Source organism: Marmota marmota, unplaced genomic scaffold (assembly GCF_001458135.2).
Source record: "Marmota marmota marmota unplaced genomic scaffold, marMar, whole genome shotgun sequence".
In the NCBI taxonomy this organism is placed as follows: Eukaryota; Metazoa; Chordata; class Mammalia; order Rodentia; family Sciuridae; genus Marmota; species Marmota marmota.
Window position 1 is genome coordinate 3,304,640 of NW_026000052.1, and position 20,824 is coordinate 3,325,463.

At 59.4% G+C, this 20,824-nt stretch overlaps 3 protein-coding genes across 11 annotated transcripts in view; 2 read left to right on the forward strand and 1 right to left on the reverse strand.

The window, feature by feature from the left end:
• The window catches only part of Vav2 (vav guanine nucleotide exchange factor 2), a 123,719-nt gene extending 117,751 nt beyond the window's left edge, over positions 1 to 5,968 (forward strand). For 7 of the 9 annotated variants that reach the window (XM_048813373.1, XM_048813372.1, XM_048813377.1 and 4 more), the window contains 2 exons: positions 601 to 755; positions 3,966 to 5,968. In XM_048813373.1, the coding sequence (XP_048669330.1) occupies positions 601 to 755; positions 3,966 to 4,013 (203 nt within the window). In that variant the 3' untranslated portion in view covers positions 4,014 to 5,968. Of the gene's footprint in view, positions 1 to 600; positions 756 to 2,550; positions 2,612 to 3,965 lie in introns of all 9 variants that reach the window. The other 2 variants (XM_048813376.1, XM_048813380.1) reach the window with 1 other exon arrangement.
• Positions 5,969 to 8,551: 2,583 nt separating this feature from the next.
• On the reverse strand, positions 8,552 to 16,021 carry LOC107159142. The gene is made up of 6 exons (XM_048813425.1): positions 15,992 to 16,021; positions 15,456 to 15,634; positions 14,249 to 14,409; positions 11,155 to 13,450; positions 10,859 to 10,903; positions 8,552 to 10,102 (listed from the first exon to the last, which is right to left on the reverse strand). The coding sequence occupies exons 1-4, from the start codon at positions 16,019 to 16,021 to the stop codon at positions 12,747 to 12,749; spliced, it is 1,074 nt and encodes a 357-aa protein (XP_048669382.1). The 3' UTR covers positions 8,552 to 10,102; positions 10,859 to 10,903; positions 11,155 to 12,746.
• A 140-nt stretch (positions 16,022 to 16,161) lies between these two features.
• The window catches only part of Sardh (sarcosine dehydrogenase), a 49,000-nt gene continuing 44,337 nt past the window's right edge, over positions 16,162 to 20,824 (forward strand). Inside the window, exons 1-6 of the mRNA XM_048813426.1 lie at positions 16,162 to 16,368; positions 16,480 to 16,528; positions 17,800 to 17,866; positions 18,098 to 18,477; positions 19,585 to 19,763; positions 20,541 to 20,720. Of these exons, the coding sequence (XP_048669383.1) occupies positions 18,144 to 18,477; positions 19,585 to 19,763; positions 20,541 to 20,720 (693 nt within the window). The 5' untranslated portion in view covers positions 16,162 to 16,368; positions 16,480 to 16,528; positions 17,800 to 17,866; positions 18,098 to 18,143. The remainder of the gene's footprint in view (positions 16,369 to 16,479; positions 16,529 to 17,799; positions 17,867 to 18,097; positions 18,478 to 19,584; positions 19,764 to 20,540; positions 20,721 to 20,824) is intronic.

The following is a 20,824-nucleotide window of genomic DNA, read 5'->3' on the forward strand; positions in this document are numbered from 1 at the left end:
CCTGCCTGATGGGCTCTTGTCCTCGATCCTCAGGAGCTTTGCCTCTGGCCAGGGACCAGCCGGCGGCCACCCCGGGTCGGGGTGCACAGGCCCTCTCCAGGGCTAGGAGGGGCGGTCGTGGGACTTGGGCGTGGGGAGGACGGGGTCCAGGTCAGCCCTGACTGCACGGCCTTCCGTGGCCAGAGCCAAAGCCCCTCCCCAGTGGCTATGTGTGTCCCCTCAGTCACCGTCACTGTCACCTGCCCCTCAGTTTGCTGGGTTCCGGGCTGAGCTGGTTCGGAGGGTTTCCAGGTTGGCGTGGGCTCTGGAATTGGCCCACTCGGGAGCCCTGATGGTCAGAGCAAGGGCACTGCCCCTGACCCAGGAGGGTGCTTGTTGCCCAGGACTGCTGTCTGGCCCAGGTGGTGGCAGCTCCCACCCTCTGCTCGTGCGAGGACTCAGGCATGCCTGTGACCAGACCCGCAGAGGAGCAACAGAGCCTTTCTGGGCACAGGGCCGGGCATGGGGCATGGAATAGGGGAGACCCAGCTCAGCCCGAGGGCCTCCCAGCCCTGGCTGGACCCCTCCTGCAGCTGTATGACGGCGCCCTGTCCCCAACAGTGTTTACTCCCCGGGTCATCGGCACGGCTGTGGCCAGGTACAACTTCGCTGCGCGGGACATGCGGGAGCTCTCTCTGCGGGAGGGCGACGTGGTGAAGATCTACAGCCGCATAGGTGGGGACCAGGGCTGGTGGAAAGGCGAGACAAACGGACGGGTGAGCCTCCCCTCCCCACAGACCCCACACAGTCGTCCCTGGGCGTCAGGGAGGTGGGCCTTCAACACAGGCCTGGTGGGGGACTAGCCTCCCCACAGCTACATGGTACCCAGCCCTGTGCCAGGCAGCCCCAACCACCATCTCCCTCCTCACAGCAGCCCGGAAGGCTGGTGTCCCTGGGAAACTGAGCCTCCAGAGTTTCCCCTGGCCCCAGGTCTGTTGGATCCAGCCCCCGGGCCACGGGCCCACATTGGATTCGGTCTGGCTGCCCTCATGGGTGCTGCAGGGAGCCAGGGATTCCTAGTTTTCAGATCTCTGGCCAGTGCCCAGCTCTGTCTGCAGAGGGGAGGCTGTAGGACTGTGAGTTGGGCCTGGTGTCCTGGCCCACCCCCCACCACTTGCTAAGGCCCCGTTCATGCCCTGCACGCACCACATCCCCCATCAGTTTACCCTTCCCTGCACCACATGGGCCCGGTGACTTCTCCTCCTGTAGACCCTAAGATTCTGCAAAGCCCAGAGCCCCATCTGGAGCCCCTGGCTTTGTCCCAGGTCTCTGAGCATCTTCATCAGGGGACAAGAGCATCACGTGCTACTGATAGGAAAAGCCCTACCTTTCAGGAGACTGCAACCACCCACAGGCCGGCAGGCTGGACTCAGGGCCAGTCTTGGCTCCTCTGCTGAGAGGTGGTCTGCCTGTGCCCCTGAACCACCCTTCAGAAGGGTGAAGGCTGCTGAGACCTAGGTGTCGACCTGGAGGGTGCAGGCCACTAGCTCTCAGTGCAAGCAGCCGGGGCAGGATAGCACACACCTGGGTCCTCACCAGGTCCAGCTGGTTTAAGTTCAGAACCCCTGATTTGAGCCTTGCTAGGTAACACCTGTCCACTCAACCCTGCTGTCATTGTCAATGTCCCTCTTTACCCCTGACAGTTCTTGCAAAGTCTGCTCTGCTGATTGACAGCAGCTCTGCTCGGCTTCATGTTTTCTGTAGCAAGCTCTCTCCCTCTCTGCTACTTTGAACTTTTCTCCTCTTTATATGTGAGATGGGTTTCTCGTAAGCATTGGGGACCTATTAAAAGCCAGTCTGGTCTGACAGTCTTTTTAATCCACACAGTGATCCGTTTACGTTTAATGTGATTACTGGGGTGTTTGGGTATAAACCAGTCACCTGCCTGCTCCATCTCTTCCTCCTCCTCCTCCTCCTCCTCCTGCTCCTGCTCCTCCCCTTCCTCCTCCCTCTCTTCTCCTTCTTTATTTTATTTATTTTTATGTGGTGCTGAGGATCGCACCTCGTGCCTCTTACGGGAGAGGCAAGCGCTCCCCCATTGAGTTCAGTCCAACCCTCTTCTTTCTTGACGGCTCCTGGATTAACCAGCATTTTTCTCCGTTTGTCAGTCATGGGCTCCCTGAGGTCACAGCAGCATCTCGACTGCTGAGAGCCCCTGGATTGAGCATTTTCCCTGCTCCAGAGGCCACGTGAGGAACCCACCACCTGTATTGTTCATTATCCTCCAGATTCAGGTTCAGGTGTACCCTAAGTCTGTGTTCTTTTTTGTTTAGAGTGAACTGCAGAAATGACCTTCCTTGACCCCTATTTCCTAAGGCCAGGCACGCCCCCCTTGGATGTAACACAGCGATCTAACCTGCAGTCCATTTTCAAATGTGACTGTTGTCCCAGTGACGTCTCTTCCAGTTCTTGGTTCTTGGTCCTGGATCCACTCCCAGGTTCTGGATGGCATTACTTGTCAGGACCCATAACTTTAATCTGGAACATTCCTCAGCCTCTCTTTCCTTATAGGACTTGGACACTTTTTGAAGAATTTGGGCCAGTTATTTTTGCAGAATACCCTACAGTCTAGGTTTGCATGACGTTTCTTCAAGGTTTGGGTGTGGATACCACAGGGAGGGTGCTGCTCTTAGGGTTAGGTGCCGTAGCACATGGTGACGTTTCCCTTGTGACTTGTGACACGATTGCTTGCTCGGTTAGGGTGTACCTGCCACGCTCCTCTGTTGTGAAGTCACCTCCCTCCGTAGGCCCGTGATTTTCAGGGTGATTCAGTTGGCCCTTGTGCAGGGGTCTACATCCATGGGGTCAGCCAACTGTGAATCAGAGAGGTGCATATTTTTAAAAAATATTTATTTTTTAGTTGTAGCTGGACATAATACCTTTATTTATTTCTATGTGGTGCTGAGGATGGAACCCAGGGCCTCGCTCATGCTAGGTGGGTGCTCTACTGATGAGCCACAGTCCCAGCCTGAGAGGTGTATTTTTAAACTTGCATCTCTGTTGAGCTCGTAGGGACCTAACTTTTTTGTCCTTTGGCTCTAGCAGTGCATTCTAACAGCCGTCTACGCAGCACCTGCCCAGTACTAGGAATTAGAGTACATCCCCAGGTGGTTTAGTGCATGGGGGGCTGCGGTAGGTGATGGGTGTGGACACCCCATTTCATATGAGACTTGAGGGGCTGCAGGTTTTCCTGTCTGAGGGGTCCTGGAACCAGTAACCAGGGACATCCATCGAGGGACAGCCACATTCAGGTCGGGACAATGTGTTTTCCTCGGGTCTGATTCTTTTCCGCCTGCGGACCCTCTGAAGCCAATTAGGGCCGGTGGGTTTCCAGTTGCTCTGTTGTGGGGCAGGCCACTCAGAAACACCAACTCCCAGTTTGGTCCAAAAGGAAGAGCCTTTATTCTGCCCGGCCGGGGCTGCTCCTCAGGACCGAGTTGTCCCTGCAGAAAACAGCCTGGAACCTCCCCCTTTTAGTGTATTTAAAGACAAAAACCCCACCTGGGTTGACGGAACTGAGGGCAAGAGGGCACAGGAGCAGCAGTGAGCGAGACAGTGCCGTGGGTACACCCGTGTCTCCCTCAGGACTCTCCAGGTCGAGTACAATTAGAGTGGTCACTAACGTCTCGACAGTCTCTGACAGGGTACGACGTTACATGCATAAGAATGGCCATTTTGTGGTGCCACGTGTGCTCTGCTAGGTAACTACAGATGGGTACAGAGGCCGGGCTTTCCCGTGGGAGAAGCATTTCTTACATGACATGGAGTCTCAGGGTGAAGTGGAGTCTGCTCATTGTCCACGTAGCCCGGCCCATAACAGCTCTTTGGGGCCCCCGGCCCTCGGCCTCTCTGCCAGGCCCCTCTGCGTGCGTGGTCCAGGCTGAGAAGCTGGCTCTGCAGCACCCTCCTCCCCGTGTCTCTTTCAGATCGGCTGGTTCCCTTCGACATACGTGGAAGAGGAGGGTGTCCAGTGAGGAGGAGAGCGCGGACAGGACCCGGGATGCTCATGGAGAGCCCCCGGCCTGCAGTCCATCTCGGCCCCTCGGCGGCTCCCGGGGGAACACCTCCAGCCTTCCAGTCGCCGGCAGCCCATGGGGTGGGGAGGGTGTTCAGAACCCTAACGTCAGGCCGTTCCGCCACCCCTGTCCCTGGGCACCCGTCCCTGGGTCCGCTCCTTGTACATAGAGGAAACCGGGGTGAGCCCCACCCAGACTGTGGGGGAGGGGTGCGTGGCATCACAAGCCTGGCTCTGGTGACAGCTGAGTCCGGAAGGGTGCCCTGTGCCTTCTGGCCGAGATGTGTTCAGGAGCTTAGGATCAAATAGCAGACGGTGTCCCAGGGGTGCTGGGGACAGCAGAGGGACCCACTGGTCTGGTGCTCAGCCCCTGGGCTGGCCCTCCTGCTTCTCTGCTGCTGTCAGGGCCTCAGGCTGTGGAGGAGGAGGCCCAGGGCCGGGCTGCTTGCTGTGGCCTTGCTCAGCTCGGCTGGGCTGGGGTACGGGGGAAAGCACACGTGTGACCCTGTCACAGGGCTCCTAGGACCGTCCCCGACTTCCTCGCTTCCCCATGAGGCCCACCGAGACCCTACTGTCAGGGCCCTCTCTTGGGGGGCTTAGGAATGATGACATTGCTGTCCCCACCCCTAGTCAATGGTACTGCTCTTTTCCTCCCGAGAGCCTTTCCTGGGTCCCGGGGTCCAGGGCTGCCCTGCCCCGCCCTGCTGCCAGGCCCTCGTCTTCCGTAAACCCCAAAGGGAGGGAGAGAATGATGCCCCTCCCTGGGCCCCTGCTGCCCACCTTCCTCTCCAGAGGGACCCACTGGGCCTCCTGCACCCTGCACCGTGGCCCCGGGTCCACCAGCCTTTGCACAGACGTCGGCCTGGCCTTTGGTGGGTCTGCCTCCAGGGGCTCCTGCAGCCCTCCTGAGCCTGTGGCCAGCCTGAATAAGTGCTCTTGGGGTGGCTCTCCCTCCTCCCTCCTTGTGGTGTCTCCTGGCCTTTGACCTCTGGCTGGCCGGCCAGACCTGGTTTCTCTACCCTGACATTTGTGAGACCCACGACCCTGGCCCCTCCCAGATCCCACCAAAGCTTCTGGTGAGACCTGGGCTTCCTGCTGCCCCTTCTGCCCTAGGTCAGCTGCAGAGCATGAGTTGGGGGGGTGCGGGAGGCCATCCACTGGGGGCTGGGCCTTCCTGGGGGAGCCAGCTGAGGTCACCCCAGGCTCAGTGCACCTACCCAGCCTCCTGGAGGGTCAGGAAGACGGGAGCAGCAGGAAGGAATTCCGCGGGGAAGGTCTGAGAGGGGGGTAAGCAGGGCCTGGGCGGGGAGGTGGCCTTGGCGCACTTGAGCCCCGGTGCCGCGGGGCCACCCAGCACTTGGCGCAGACCTGTCGCAGCCAGCCCGGATGGCAGGGAGACCCCAGCCCCTCTGTGTTTACCGTTGTCCGTTCTTGTGGTCTGGTTTGGGGTTTTTGTTGTGTTATGTTTGGCCTGTTTGTTTTTTAAGGGGAACAAAGTTTGTAATTATTTCATCCAAATCTCCTATTAGTATCTGTGAATAAGGAAGAGATTTTATAATAGCAAGAAAATGATGTATATTTTAGTTGGTCGCCGAACAGGTCATCCTGAAAACGAAGGACACTGAGAACAGATGACCTGGAGCCCTGGTTTCTGTGAATGTTGGCATCTGTTTGGTTTGGTCTGCGCTGTACCAGGGAGGGTGGCTGGAGGCCCGGCAGTCCCGGAGGCGGATGCCTCTGGAGTGGCTGGGGACCAGGCCTGAGGCCAGCTGTGAACACTGGAGCCTGACACATGAGTCAGGGATCTGGGGTCCCTCGGCCACGAGACCCCAAAGGGAACACAAACTGTACATTTGCCACTGGGTTTTTCAGACCACGGTTTTTACTGCAAATAAACCTAAGTTCTTTTCTGCAGTGGTTATTAGCCTTTTGTGCCTGGGGGAGGAGGGAGTGGCCGGCTTCCTCCCCAGTCCAGCAGGGTCTGCCTGGCCTGAACCTGGGGGCCAGCTAGCACCTCTCCAGCTGGTGCAGTGTCCTGTGGAGCCCACCAGGTGGCCTCATGCACCACTGTCTTCCAGTGAGGATGGGATTCAGACCTCGGGCCTGCCCCTTACCTCCCGGCCTTGCTTTTTTCTGGAGTGAAAGTAGTGCTCCCTCACCCAGGCGAGTCCTGTGGTGTATGACAGAAACCCAGGCAACCAGACTTCGCACCTCCCCTGCCATCAGGAGCCCAGGCTCCTCCCACCCCCACCCCCACCCCAGGTCTCCCATCCTCAGCCCACGTTTCCCTCCTCACAGTGGCCTCGTGGTCCATCATGGCTGCTGGAGCTCCTGCAGGTGGGGCTCTGGGAGGAAGCAGAGGTCTCTATGGCTCTGTAGCCGGTGCCTGATGACAGGGTCACTCCTGGCTCTGGTGTGACTGGAAAACGCAGAGTCCAAGCTGAGCACCCAGCTTGAACATGGGGTCCTGTTACTAAGGAGATGGCAGCGAGGCCAGAGGGTGGGCACCCAGCAGCCCTTGCTGTGGCCTAGCTCATGGTCACTGAGTGAGCCCGGGGGCTCAGCAGGTGTCAGTTCTTGTTGCAAACCAGGGGAGGGTCTTCCCTCGGCCCGTCCAGCCTGTTCCCTGGGTCACAGGAACCCCAGCCTGAGCAGCTGTCCCTCCCTAACCACGGGTTCGGAGGCCGGGTCCAGTCTCCCAGTGGCCCCCTGTACATTGCCTCTGTGCAACGTCTTGGTCGGCTGGGCTGCGGTGGCCGCTCCAGGCTCCAGCCTGAGCAGGAAGCCTCGTTCCTCTGGGTTCTGGAGGCCCAAGTCCAAGGTCAGGGTGCGTGGGTCTGGCAGAGGGCTCCCTCTCGCCGTGTCCTCGCTGGCGTCTCCTTGCTGCGTCCCTCCCCGGGAGAACCCAGTCTTGTTGGAGTCTAGCCTCGGCCTCCTTAACTGCCCCTCCTTGAGGACTTGCACCTGAGGTGTGCTGGGAGTGGGGCTTCCACACACGGACTGTGGTGTGCACAGTTCAGCCTGTTCACACCTCGCAGTGCACACGCCCTCGTGTCACATGCCCAGGCTCCCGCGGCCCCTGCTGGCCCCTCACTGGAACAGAGTGTCCTCCCCACAGGCAGAACCTGAACGCCCCTTTGAGGCCTTCCCCAAGAGGACTCCTCTGGGTTTCGCCTGCCCGTGAGCAGCCCGCACCTTCCTGCTCCCTGTACCCATGAAGGACACCCTGGCCTCCTCAGCTGGGCCAGGGATGAGCTTGTGGCCCCAGGTGGGCGGTCAGCAGCCTCGCCTGGGACTGATGGTGAGACCACCAGGAGCTCGGGGGCTGGGCTGAAGCCTGGGTTGTAGGGGCTCAGCCCAAGGACGGGGCAGCAGGCAGGAGGGCGGGGCCGCTCCAGCCACTGTTCACAGTGGCCCTTCTTCCTTGCTGCCAGCACCTGCCCTCCCAGGCCAGCTATGGTGGCCGCCTGTGGCCACCAAGAGTCACTCTTGAATCGACTGGTATGGTGCAGAAACCCAGCCTCACGCAGGGGCAGGGTGGCCTGAGGAGGCTCTGGTTTCCCCTGTGTCCCCGCGCCCTCGCGCTCGCCCCCGCCCTGACGCTCTGGAGGGTGGACATCTATTTGTGTGGGAGCGAGGAGTTCCCACCCAGCCCACTCTGGGCTTCTCCTTTATTAACTGTTGGAAAGGTACCAGCTGTGTGCTTGTCACTCTGTCATTTACCCGTCACTTGGCTGCCTCACCCAGGCCTCGACACCGAGCAGGACTGCCCAGGCGCAGCCAGGCCCAGCTGGCGTGGGGGCCCCTCTACCACTGTTCCCGACTAGGACTCCACACATCACAGAGGTACACAACGTGCAGGGTGATGCTGGCAGAATGGGTAGAAAGGCCCTGGGAGCTGAGTCCAGGGTGGCTGTGGGGGCTGGGCCCTGGGGCTGGGCCTGGGCGTCCAACTCCCTGGGCATCAGGGCCAGGGCTGCAGAGGCCGGGGGCCAGGGGCCGGGGTTGCCCTGCTCAGGGAGCTCCCACCTTGCCGAGCAGTAGTTAATGTGTCTGGAGAAGAAACCCAAAGTCACAGGCAGACAAACCTTCAAGGAGCACTTTCAAGTTTCCAGAAGTAAACAACGAGAGGCCCAGGGTCAGTTCACGCCCCGTGGTCAGCCCTGGGGTGTGGAGGTAGAGGGGACCCACAGGCGTCCAGGCACAGAGCTGCTTGGGAGCAGAAGCAGCAAGCTGGCCTTCAGCATTGCCTAGTGACATGACACACTGGAGGAAATCAGGGGACACCTACAGTTTCCAGGATGCAAGTGATCAGCTTTGTCCCACCCAGATCACCCAGGTGAGGCCTCCGGCTGTTCTGTGCCACTGACCACCCTCCCCGCCCCAGCCAGCCTCTGTCCAGGCCACTCACAGTGAACTCTCAGGGCCATTTTCCTTCCCAGACAGCTCTTCTACACCACGGACGTTTACATCTCAGTGTACGGGCTTAATCTCAGGTTAGAAACAACCAAAGAAAGAATTATTGACCTGGCCGGCATGGTAACGCACGCCTGTAACTCAGTGGCTTGGGAGGCTGAGGCAGGAGGATTGCAAGTTTGAGGACAGTCTCAGCAATTTAGTGAGACCATCAGCAACTTAGCAAGAGCCTGTCTCAAAAAGGGCTGGGGATGTGGCTCAGTGGTGAAGCACCCCTGGGTTCCATCCCCAGTACTCCCCCTCCCCAACCAAATTACTGAACTGGAAAATGGTACTGATGAAACCCCTGACTCTGCAGAGATCAAGGGGGTGCGAGGAGGAGGGCGTGGAGCTCCCACAGACTCCAGGCGGAGGCAGAGTGGAAGAGCTGGCATCCAAGGACACTGGCCGGCTGTCCTCCAGGAAGAGTGACGGTCCCCAGTGCAGAGATTCAAGAATGCCAGGAAGGGCAAATAGAAATGCAGATCCTGAGTCGTCCTAGTGAAGCCGCAGGGCACTGAAGACAGTTCTGAGAGCAGCCAGAGAGCAAAAGGTCACCCCGACTGAAACCAGTCCACAGGGACGCTCCGCTGCAGCCATGGCCTCTGGAAGACAACAGGACTGCATCCTCCAAGTGTCAACCCAGAAGTTTACACGGAGGAAAGAATGATTTTCAAAAACAAAGGCAATATAAAGGCTTTTTAGACAAACGAGCAAGAAATGGAACGTTCAGCTCAACAGACTATCTACCTGAGGGAAGTGCAGTTGTGCCGACTGGTGAGGCCAACGTCGGGGGGGGGGGGTCAGAGCCAACGCCGACAGTGGACGTTGAATGGGCTTTACCTGGTGCAACTCAGGTACATCCAGGCATGTGCCAACAGTATCACGAACTCGGTGGGGGTGTGATGCACAACACGGTGTGCTCGGGCCACTGAACCCTTGGTTGGTTGGAGGTGGGGAAGGATATTGGCTGATGACCATTAGTTCTCTAGTGCTGTGCAGCAGTCGACATTAAGAATCCCCATAGTGGATCCAGGGTCAAGGCCCAGGATCCAGGCTGGCCCATGTAGACTCAGGACCCAGGAGACTCAGACACCAGGTCATCCCTGCCAGGCCGGCTCTTGCAGCCCCAGTACCAGGCTGACCTCCACTAATTTAGCTTCTCTGACCCCAGGCCTACCCGAGTGAACCCTGGCATCAGGGTGGCCCCTGTGGACTCAGGACCAGGCTCATGCCTGTGGAACCAAGCCCAAGGCCCACCCAGTGCCAGGCCATGCCCTGTGGACTCAGGCTCAAAGCTCACCCCAGGGAAAGTTTGGATCCATGGACCTAGGAATCAGGCCAGCCCCACAGACAGTTTCCAGGTACCGCTCCCCACTGCAGACCCAGTCAACAGGCCTACTCCAGTGGAACGAATCTCCAGGTCCACCCCAGAGGACCCAGCCTCCAGGTCCACCCACCCAGTGACCTCAGGACTCCAAGCAGTGTGCCTGTCCATGGATCCGCCAGCTGGCCTGCCCAGAATCCCTCTGATAAGTGGACTGGTGCATGGATTTCCTTGCAGAAGCCAGGGAGCAAAGACCATAGAGGTTCCTGAAAGGAAAGTGACCACAACACTCAGAGTAACCAAAAGATCTTTATTGCAGCAGTGCAACAGAGGAGAAAAGAGAGAGAGAGAGAGAGAGAAAGAGAGGAAGCGCGCGCAAGAGAGAGACAGAGAAAGCAAGAGAGAGCAAAAGAGATAGAGAAAGCAAGAGAGAGGGGGCCCGGCAGGAGGGAGTTTTTATAGCCCAAATCTAATGAGGTCTCTGGGTCTGCAAGCTGCCTTGTTGACACAAGGGGGGTTACGTGTTTGGCCTTGAGCAGGGGGTTGAGTGTTCAGCCTTGAGCGGGGGCTTGGGCGTTTGGGCTTGAAGCAAATAGTTGATAAAGAACCAGACAGAGGGTTTCAGAGGGCAGGTCATCCTGCAGCTAACTTTGTTTGGCATGCCCTGCAGACAGCTTACTCAGCCTGTCCTGCACCTAACAGTTCCTATGTCTTCAAATGCTCAGACCCAAACTCAAGGCAACAGGGTGGGAAGGATCAGGGAGGCATGATACAACTAGGCACCAGTGACTGGCCCTAAGGCAATGGAGATCTTTGAACTTCCCGACAAAGAACTCAAAATAATCATCTTGAAGAAGTTCGGTGACCTACCAGGGACACAGGTAATAAATAGGAAAAGGGTGCACAAGTAGAGGGAGGATCCAACAAAGATAAAAACCATAACAAAGGAACACAACATCCTGGAGCTGAAGAACACGATGACTGAAATGAAAAGCTAAAGAGAGCTTCAACAGCAGACTTACCAGCAAGCTTGAAACAGGTTGACAAATGCAGGTCGTCTAAGTTTCCTGGTCAGAGGAACAAAAAGAAAGAACATGAAAGAAAGCCTTCAGGATGTATGTGGCACCCTCCCGCAAACCAGTATGTGCATTCTGGGAATCCAGGAGTCCACAAAAAACAAGACCTCTTTTAAAGCAATAATGGCAGATAATGTCCCAACTCTGGAGTGGGAAATGAATATCCGGATCTCCAAAATCAAGATAATCCCAACGGATTAAATGTATATAGTTCAAGTCAGCGAAATCCCAGAACTGGGTACCTATCCAAAGGAAATGCATCAGTGTGTCAGAGAGATCTCTGTGTGCTCAGGTCCATGGTGAGATTGTTCCCAAGGGCCAAGACATGGAGTCAGTCCTCCTTAACAGAAGGAAAGCCTGTCATTTGTACAACGTGGATGAACCTGGAGACACGGTCAAGTGAAATAAGACAAATGCTGCGTGGTCTCACTTTTGGTGGATCTAGAACAACTCAGACAAGTAGAAAGTGGATGAGTGGTGGCTGGTGGGGCAGTACTCTTACATGTCCTCACCCCAAGGGAATACATAGCTACGGGAGGTGAGGGGTGTGTGAGGGGCCCTGCTGGGCTGATGGTCTCACCATGCCTTTCTTGTCGCATGCTGTAAACACACTGTGCCATCGTCAATTACGCCTCAACGAAATGGCAAAGTAGTCAGGGAGGATGTGAGAGAACTAGTGAAGACTGTCTAGGAGGACCCCGCCCTCTGTAGGAACCTGGCGCCTTCTGCTGGGCCGTAAGACAGGTGTCAGTGAATTCCCCGTCTATCAACTGGCTTTTCTCACTGTTCCTAAGTCAGGAACCAATAGCAAAAATCACACAAGAAATCTCTGCATGTTTGCGAATGAAAAAACACACTTCCAAATCATGAATAATCCAAAAGGAAGTTATAATGTAATTGTAAAATTCTCAAATTTATTTCTAAGTTTTAAATATGTTGAAATGATAGAAAAGCTTCACATCGAGACGTGGAGTCCTGCTGGGCCCACGGGGCAGGCCCTGGGCGGCCTTGCGGCTGGAGCTGCATAGGAGAGGCATGGGGTGTGTGCTTCCCTTGTGGGCCTGGTCATCCCTCCAAACACCAGGGTGCATCTCCCCTGAGCATTTACAGACCAGCCATTTACAATGTAATTTTTCCAATTAGAAAGTTTACAGATGTATTAAATGTGCACAAATTACGGGGCTTTGAAATGACGCTCTTCCTGGTGGCTCTGTCCCCTGGCGACTGGTTCTGCAGGGGGCAGTGGTGGTCAGGCAGCTAACAAGTCTGCTCTCCCTCTCGTGACAAGATTTTACAGCATCCCGGTCAAACCCAGACCCCTCTCCTTCAGTCTCAACTTGGAACATTTATTCTCCTTAATGATTTTACTGCTTCTGGAAGAACCAAACTCTCTCGAGTATCCAGGAGCTGCGGAGGCTCTTTGTTCCCCTGGGTCCCCTCTGAATAATTACCCCCCACCTGCATCCAAGCCCTTGGGCCTGAGGCAGATGGATGTGATGAGAGACCCCCAGCCTCAATTCTCTGCATGTCCATATGAAGGCAAGGCTGGGCGGGTTGGGGTGACCGTTGGCCAGCTGGAGGGGAATGGACAGCCCATCAGATAAGACGGTTACTTCTTACTCCCCAAACGCTCTAGTGACCCAGGCATAGGACCGTGCTCCTCGGTGTCCTGTACAACCTCCTTGGTGCACGCTACGGTCTGAGATGGGGCTTCCGCTGCAGGCTCTGATGTCGCCTTCCAGCCAGCAGAAAGGAGAAGGGGCGGGAAGAGGGACGCTCCGGCTCCTAGACACCTCTGGAGGTTTGCTCAGCACTCCCACCCACGACAGCTTGGTCATGTGGCCGTGCTGGCTGCAGGGGAGGCTGGGGCGTGGGGGCTGGTTCTGGGCCTTGGTACCACAGAAGGAAGCCTGGCTGGGGAGGGTGGTGAGCAGCAGCCCTGGCCAAGACCACCCGGGTTCGTCCTCCTCCCGGTGCGTCTTGGGATTGACAGCCTCAGTTCCCATGAGGAGGGCACGGAACAGTGCCCTAAAACTTCAAAAACTACCCTGGAGGGATACCCTCCGGGTCCACACAGGCAGCTGCACCTTACTCTGCCAGACTTCAACGACACGGAGAGAAGGCCACTCAGAGGACCGCTGCTGCTGCACCTCACACAGTGGCTCTTGGGCCGACACTTCTTGGCCGAGGGAAGCTCATGGCCTTCCTCCTGAGCCTGGGTTCCTACCTGCACTCCTGCACACCCGCACACGCACCTCCGCACACGGGCACACCCGCACACAGGCACGCCCACACACGCACCTCCGCTCACCAGCCACCTGCACGCCCTCACACCCTCACACTCACGTCCACTCGCCAGCCGCCCGCTCACCGGCACGCTTGCGATCCTTTTTCCGTGTCTCTTTGACAAGCTTACTGTGTTCCTTGAGGCTGTGGCCGCCCTGGAGTGTGGTCTGGGAACGGGTCTGAGAGCCCGGGCTGTCACTTCAGTGGGAGGTCTGGCCTGAGTGTCCCTGGGTCCCCTCCTGGTCCAGGGTCCTGCAAGGAAGTAGTACCCACACATGGCCAGTGTCTCCTGCCATGGCTCAGCCTCCTCAGGCCCCCACCCAGCCTGGGTGCTACTGTTCTCACCCTGGCCCCCCAGGCGGCCATTCCAGCTCTGGGACCTCAACACACTGCGACTCCTCCACTCTCTGTTCCTCCTGAGACACCCCCCCCCCGCTTCCCCGCTGATTCGCCATCCTAGGGTGTCCTTCGGAGGTTCGCAGTGGCCTGTGGGTGGGATTGGCAGGGCAGCGTCAGGAATTCCCAGACCCTGGCTGGAATGGCTAAGCACCCAGAGGCCAGTGGGCAAAGAGACGGGTGGGACCATGGCCAAAGGGACCAGGTGTCCCAGAGCGATCCCTATGTCCTCACTTTCAACAGAGCTTGGGAGTCTGGGTGCTCAGGGGAGGTCTCCAGGGCAACGGGTGGGAGAGGCAAAGGGCCAAGGGCAGCTTGGGAGCCTCCTCGGGCATCTCCCCTGGGCGGCTGGCATGAGAGCCCCAGAGGGGCTGGGTGGTGCTCACGGGTCCTAGAACAGGGCTGAGCCAGGGTCTGCCTGGGCCACTGCTTGTCCTCCCTTCCCTCCAAACACCGTACAGGAAGAGGACCTGCCCCCGGGCCTGGGCACAGCCCTGAGATGCCCACCATGGGCAGGAAGTCCCCCAGGGCCTTGTGCTCTGTCCTCCTGTGGGACAGCGTCAGTGTCCATGGCTGCAGACACAAGGCCCGGAAGATGCCCAAGGCAAGCGGGGTACCTGCCCATCAGGGCCAGCGTGGGGGCGGCCATCCCACCTGCCACGTTTGTCCCGCGGCTTGGTGCCTGGCTGGTCACGCCTGCCCTGGGGTCACAGGTGGGGGGCCTCTTTGCTCTGAAAGGACCTGGACTCCCCTGGGATGCCTCCCTCTTTTTGTCAGGGCTGTCAACATTCCATCTTCGTGAATCACAAGGACATCTGGTGGGAGGTCTTTTAAAAAGTTAAAGGTCCTTCATAGAAAAATAAAATCTCGATGGGATAAACTCAGCCCTCAAAAACTGTCTGGAGATGTCTAGGCATGAGTGGGGGACCCGAGCCCGGGGCTGTTCACCTCAGTCTGCTCAACTCCACAGGGGAAGCGGTCATTCCTATCCATCAGCGAGGACGTATACACGGTGTCGGGACAGTGGTCAGCACACTGCCCACTCAGTCAGCCGCCATGCCAACACTGCGTGGAGGTGACGGGGCCAGGCTCCCAGGCTGGGCAGGGCACTCCGTCCTCTCGGTGGGTCAGAGGTGGTGTGGGCATGGCCCTCCTGTTGTTAGGTCCCCACGCAGAGCCTCTCCCATCCCTCCTCGGCTTCTGCCCAACAGAGGGCAGCTGGTGGACACCCCCGACATACTGGCAGGTGGGGAGGGCTGTGGAGAAGGCTAGGTGGGCCAGGAGGACAGAGGGGCAAGTCCCCACTGTTCTCATTGGGATTGGTGGGTCTGGGAGGGTCGTGGGTCGGGCAGCCCTGGCCCCAGAGCAGTGTCCACCAGGATTCCCAGCCCACTGTGGCTCTGTTCCTGGTGCTCTGATGGAGACTGGGAACTCAGACCGGCCCTGAACAGACCTAGCCGGGTCCAGTCCAGCGTCTCAGTGGGGAAACTGAGTCTGCAACGGTCATGAGAACAAGCCAAGGCCATTCAGGTTGGCAACAGGGCCCTGTCCTGGTCCCTGGACAGAGCCTGACCACCTCCTGAGCTGTGCTCCGGCACCCAGGAAGGGTGTTCCTTCCCCTCTCTCTGACGCGAACAGAGTGCTAACTGGCTTGGGTCGATGAAAGTCCTACAAGGCTGACCCTCAGCCAGGCCACCCCCAGCCACCACCCCTCGTCCAAGGTCCAGGTTGCAACCATCACCCCTGCTGGTCTTAGAGTGCAGGACCAGGAGAGTCTCTGCTCAGCACTGTCCTGGGGCTGCACCTGTGGAAGCACCCACAACCCCCCCCCCCCTATGCAGGGGACCCTCAGGGGACCCACCTTGGGTGAGCAAGCCGAGGCTGGAACACAGGCACCTCCAGGGAGCCCCTGCCAGGGAGCCCCTGCTGGAGGGCCTGGACAGCTGCCCAGCTCTTCCTGCCCGCTGGCCTGCGCAGGGTTCCTTCGGGGCGGGGCGTGGGCCAGGGCAGGCCGGGGCAGGCCGGGGCAGGCAGGGGTGCCTGGGATCACCACAGCAGCCGGGACCCTGTGTTGGAGATGAAGTGAGTGTTGAGGTCACCTGGCAGGCCACCCACTGTGGTGGCTCGGGGTTCACAGCCTGCTCTGCCACAGGCCAGCAGATCTGCCCCTCGGCACTGGGGAGCCTTGTGGGCGGTCCGTCCTAGCTGGTCGTGGGCGGGACACTGGGCGGGCAAGGGGAGTGGGGGTGGCCAGTTCCGCCAGACTGCTGCTTGGAGAGGAAGGAGGTGCTGGCTCTGCCACTGGTCAGGGAGGCAGCAGAGGTATTGTCAGGGAGGGGCACGGCCGGCCGTCCCTCTGCCTCCCGCTGTGGGGACCAAGGGGTGGGTGGGCAGGACCCGGTCACTGTGTGGGCAGCAATACCCCATCATCCTCCTGCCGCCTGCGGGGGGGCACCTCTGGGCTCCTGCTTACAGTGAGGCTGGGTTGCGGGCCAAGGCCTCGGTCCTGTGGCTAAGCCTACACCCACCCCCTGACCCCCAGCCAGGGCCGTCCCGAGCTCCCTCCCCAGAGCGGGCAGGACAGCGAGTTACTGTTGAGGCAGCTGCTTGCAGGGGGCAGGCAAGAGGCAGACAGCTGCCCCAGTCCCCAGTCCTGCCTGGGGACAGCCTGGACTGGCTGGGCAGGAGGCGGAGCGGCACGGGGCAGCTTCCCGGCCAGGGCCAGCAGCTTTGGCACTGGGCAGTGTGAGGGAGAACAGAGGCTCCTCCTCCAGGTGTGCTGGACATGGGCTGCTGGGGACAGTGCCACCTGGGGACAATGCTACCTGGGGACAGTGCTGCCTGCGGAGCCCTCCTGGGCCTCATCGTGTCCACTTCCCCCCCAGGCACTGCTCCTGAGGTTTCCGGAAGACCAGGGATCTTCAAGGACTGAAGGTGTGTATACACACAGGGACGTGCCTGCAGGGGCCATCACACCATGGGGTGGGGGCAGTGAGTGCAGGGTCGGCCCAGGCTGGCCGGCCTGTGCCCCAGCACAGCTGCGAGGCCCTGGGAGTTCTCCGGGAGCCCTCTGGTCTCAGCCTTCTCCCCTGTGAGGTGGAGCTATGTCCTCTGGGCCTCAGAACATTCTGGAGTGTTCAGTGAGGGCAGAGGAGCGTGCCCAGTGCAGGCCCTGACCCTGAGCCAGCTGATGGACTGAGTCATGGAGATAATATGGGTGGCACCGACCCCTTAGCACCTCAGTCACAGCCCAAAGCCCTGACCCCAGGAGAGGGCACCAGAAGCCCTGTGAGGTGTCCCCCGCCCTGTGTTGGGCAGGACCCACCCCAGGGAGAGACCCCTGGGCACCCTCTCGCCTTAGAAGGGGCTCCCTGTGACCTGGCTGGCGAGGTCTGGGGGCTTCCTGAGGAGGGGCGATTCAGGATGAGCGCTGAAGGTTCACTGGGGGACACGAGGGGCAGGAGCCTCCTGCCCAGGAAGCCCAGATGGCTCTGAGGGAGGGGGCAGAGGAGGAATAACTGTCTGGGGCTGAGCCGGATGGCCCTGGGGGCTTGTAGGTGACCCCCAGGGGGCATGGTGGGTGTCCCCACAGGGGCATGGCGGGTGTCCCCACAGGGGGCATGGCGGGTGTCCCCACAGGAGACATGATGGGTGTCCCCACAGGGGCATGGTGGGTGTCCCTCCAGGGGATGTGGCGGGGATGTCCCTCAAGGGGTCAAATGGGTGTTCCCTTAGGGAGCTTGGTGAGTGTCCCATCAAGGGGCAGGTAGATGTTCCCCCAGGGGGCATGTTGGGTGTCCTCCCAGGGGGCTTGGTGGGTGTCCCCTCAAGGGGCATGATGGGTGTCCCCACAGGGGGCTTAGAGGGTGTTCTCCCAGAGAGATCATGGTGGGTGTCCCTTCAAGGGCATGATGAGTGTTCCCCCAGGGGTCTTGGTGGGTGTCCCCTGGGGGCATGGCAGTGTCCCATCTCAGACCTGCTGCCCATGGTCTACGCGGCTTCCCCCATGACGCCACCTCCCTGGCTGGCTTTCACTGGGTGTAGGTGTCACATCCCTCCCACAGGCCTGGCCATTTGGGGCCTCTTCACTTGTCCTCTGGGGATTCCCAGAGGACAGGCCCTGCCCCAGCCTACCATCATGCTCTCTGGGTCCCCATGAGACCAGGGCCCCTTCTTGTTTCCAGCTCTTGGTTCTCTGTCCTCAGGTCCCTTCCCTGTCCTCCCTCTATGGACAGCCCCACTTCCCAGGTCCTCTCTGGACACCTGTCAGCTGTCAGTCCTGTTTCTCTGCCTCCCTGTGTCCCTACAGCCCTCCCCACCAGAGCTGCCTCCCCGGGCCCAGCCCGAGCCTGCTGCCCATCAGGCTCTGTGACGTGCTGGATGAATGAGCCGTGACATGGGAAGCAGCGGGAGGCAGGTCCTGGGAAATAATGGCCTGGGGCCACCAGGGACCTGGGCACACACTTGGCACAGTTCCCACTCTGGACTCTCTGCACCCCACAGCCTGACTCTCTCCCCAGCTCCTGAGGTGTTGAAGCCCAGAGTCCCCATGGCCTCACTGAGCCGAGCCCTGCGTGTGGCCACCACCTGCCCTCGAAAGAGACCTGCCCAGGGCCTGCGGCTGCAGCCCCTAGCCAGTGTGGCCGGTCCCACAACTGAGAAGAATGTACCATATCAGCGGACCCTGAAGGAGGAGGCACAGGGCCCCTCGACAGCAGCCCGAGGACCAAGCCAGCCCCTGCCCAGGACAGCTGATGTGGTGGTCATTGGTGGGGGCAGCTTAGGCTGCCAGACCCTGTATCACCTGGCCAAGCTGGGCGTGAGTGGGGCTGTGCTGCTGGAACGGGAGCGGCTGACATCTGGGACCACCTGGCACACAGCAGGTAGGAGCCAGGGCTCAGGTGGGGGCAGGGGGCACTGGACACAGCGAGGCCAGTCTGGGTTGACAACCACAAGCCTGTCAGGGGCAGCTGAGCTGGAGGGAAAGACTAAGAAAAGACGTGTGGTCAGTCTGAAGGTGTGCAGATGTGGGGACGTTGCTTGCCCCAATCAAGTCTCTGAAGAGTGGGGTGGGGAGAAGGGGCAGATGCCACCTTTGCAGCTCCAGATGAAGCACAGTCCCCTATTCAGCCCCTGATGACCAGGTAGGAAGCCCCAGGCAGCTGTCCCTGTCCCTGGATAGCCACCACGGTTGAGTGGTGTTTGCTGGGGGTGATGCAGAGCTGTGTCCTCCATGAGCACTGTCCTAACTAAGCAGTGGAAACATATATTGAGCACCTACAGTGTGCACGTACTCAGGACAGCCAACCTTCTGCCTCAGCCTCTTTAACCAGTGGTGTGCTGGTGACCTGGTCCCCTGACAGGCAGCATTGCCACTCCTACCTTGGCCAATATCAAGCTGCCAATGTGAACTTGGCCAGTGAACTTGGAGCTGGGAAGAGGCAGCCTGGTCCTTTAGAGCTGATATGAGCCTGCAGCCCTGGCGAGCACGGCCCCCAGCCCCTGCCTTGCCTTCCTGTCCTATAGCTGGGCCACTGTGGCCCCTCTGCCTGCTCAGCACCCAGCCTCCCTGGCCTCCCATCTCCCAGGCTCTTCTGCTGAAGAGTGCAGCTCCCTTGGGGAGACCATGGTGGGGTTGGTGGTCCTAGCCAGTGTCCTGGTCCCATTGTTCATGTGCTCTGGGACCTTGAGCTCATACCTATTTGGTGCCACCTTTTCCACCTGTAAAGTGATTGTGCCCTCGTGAGAAGGCTGCTCTGGGGGTCTGTGGGATCATTCTGTAACATGTTCAGCACCAGACTTGGTGCACAGTAGTTGCTGGACAAATGAGAGCCCTTAGTACTGTCACTCTGAGCTGCGCCAGGGCCAACGGCCTAACTTCCCACTGTGACTAGGTCAGTCCTGCCAACCTCTCTGGGCTCCGGGGCTTGCGCCTCTCCCTGCCTGGGTAAAGGGGTGCAGAGTCGCTGCTGACTAGTCCCGCCTGCCAGGCCTTCTGTGGCAGCTGCGGCCCAGCGACGTGGAGGTGGAGCTTCTGGCCCACACCAGGCGTGTGGTCAGCCGGGAGCTGGAGAAGGAGACCGGACTGCACACGGGCTGGATCCAGAACGGGGGCCTCTTCATCGCCTCCAATCGGCAGCGCTTGGATGAGTACAAGAGACTCATGTCGGTGGGTGCGCCCTGGTGGGGGGTCAGGCAGAGGGTTCTCGTGGGTGGAGCGTGTTCCCTGCAGGGGACCAGGTGGGTGGGCGGGCACCTCCTCTGAGGGGCACAGAGGCGGTGGGCTCCCTGGAGTGGTGGGGAGGGCATCATGGAGCAAGAAGGAACCCCAACAGATTGGGTTGGCAGACAGGCGCTGCCCGCTGCTGGCTGGGCCACCCACACTCTTCCTCCTAATTCCCTATAGGAGGATCTGATTGGCTCAGTTCATCCCTAGTTGGGCGGAGCCTGTTCATATTAGCCACACCCAGGGACACTTGATTGGCTGCCCTTAAATCAATCAAATGTGGTGGGGGCGTGGCCTGACAATTCCCAGTCCTCAGCCAAGGAACACAATGGTCTCTCTCTCCTGGAGTGGTTGGTCTTTCTTGGACCATCTGACCTGGGAAACCCAATCCACAGGCCCAACATATGATGCCGTGGAGGTAATTTTAATTTATTTTGTACCAGCTATTGGCCCAAGTGCCCATCCACTGCTAGCTGCCATCCCTGCACTCCTGAGAGCACCTGAGGAGCTTGCCCTGGGACCAGGGTCAGAGTGGAGGGAAGGGGCTGGGCCCTGAGCCTGCCTCTGCAGCCACGCCCTGCTCCCTCACCCTGTGCCCAGTGGATCCAAGGGACAGCCCCTAGGGGTGGAGATTGCTGTGGCTTCTGGAGGCCCAGCTAGGGGTGTGGGAGGACCCCAGGACTGCTCCACACAGCCTCCCTCTCCTCTGTGTCTCCCCAGCTGGGCAAGGCTTATGGCGTGGAATCCCATGTGCTGAGCCCGGCAGAGACCAAGGCTCTGTACCCACTAATGAATGTGGACGACCTTTATGGGACCCTGTACGTGCCACAGGATGGGACCATGGACCCCGCCGGCACCTGTACCACCCTTGTCAGGGCGGCTGCTGCCCGAGGAGCACAGGTATTGACAGTTGCGGGCTCTGAGAACCCCAGGCTCCCCCTCTGCCTGCTGTGCCACCCCTCGGAGCCTTCAGACCCTGCCCGCTCAGGGAGGGCTGTGCCCGG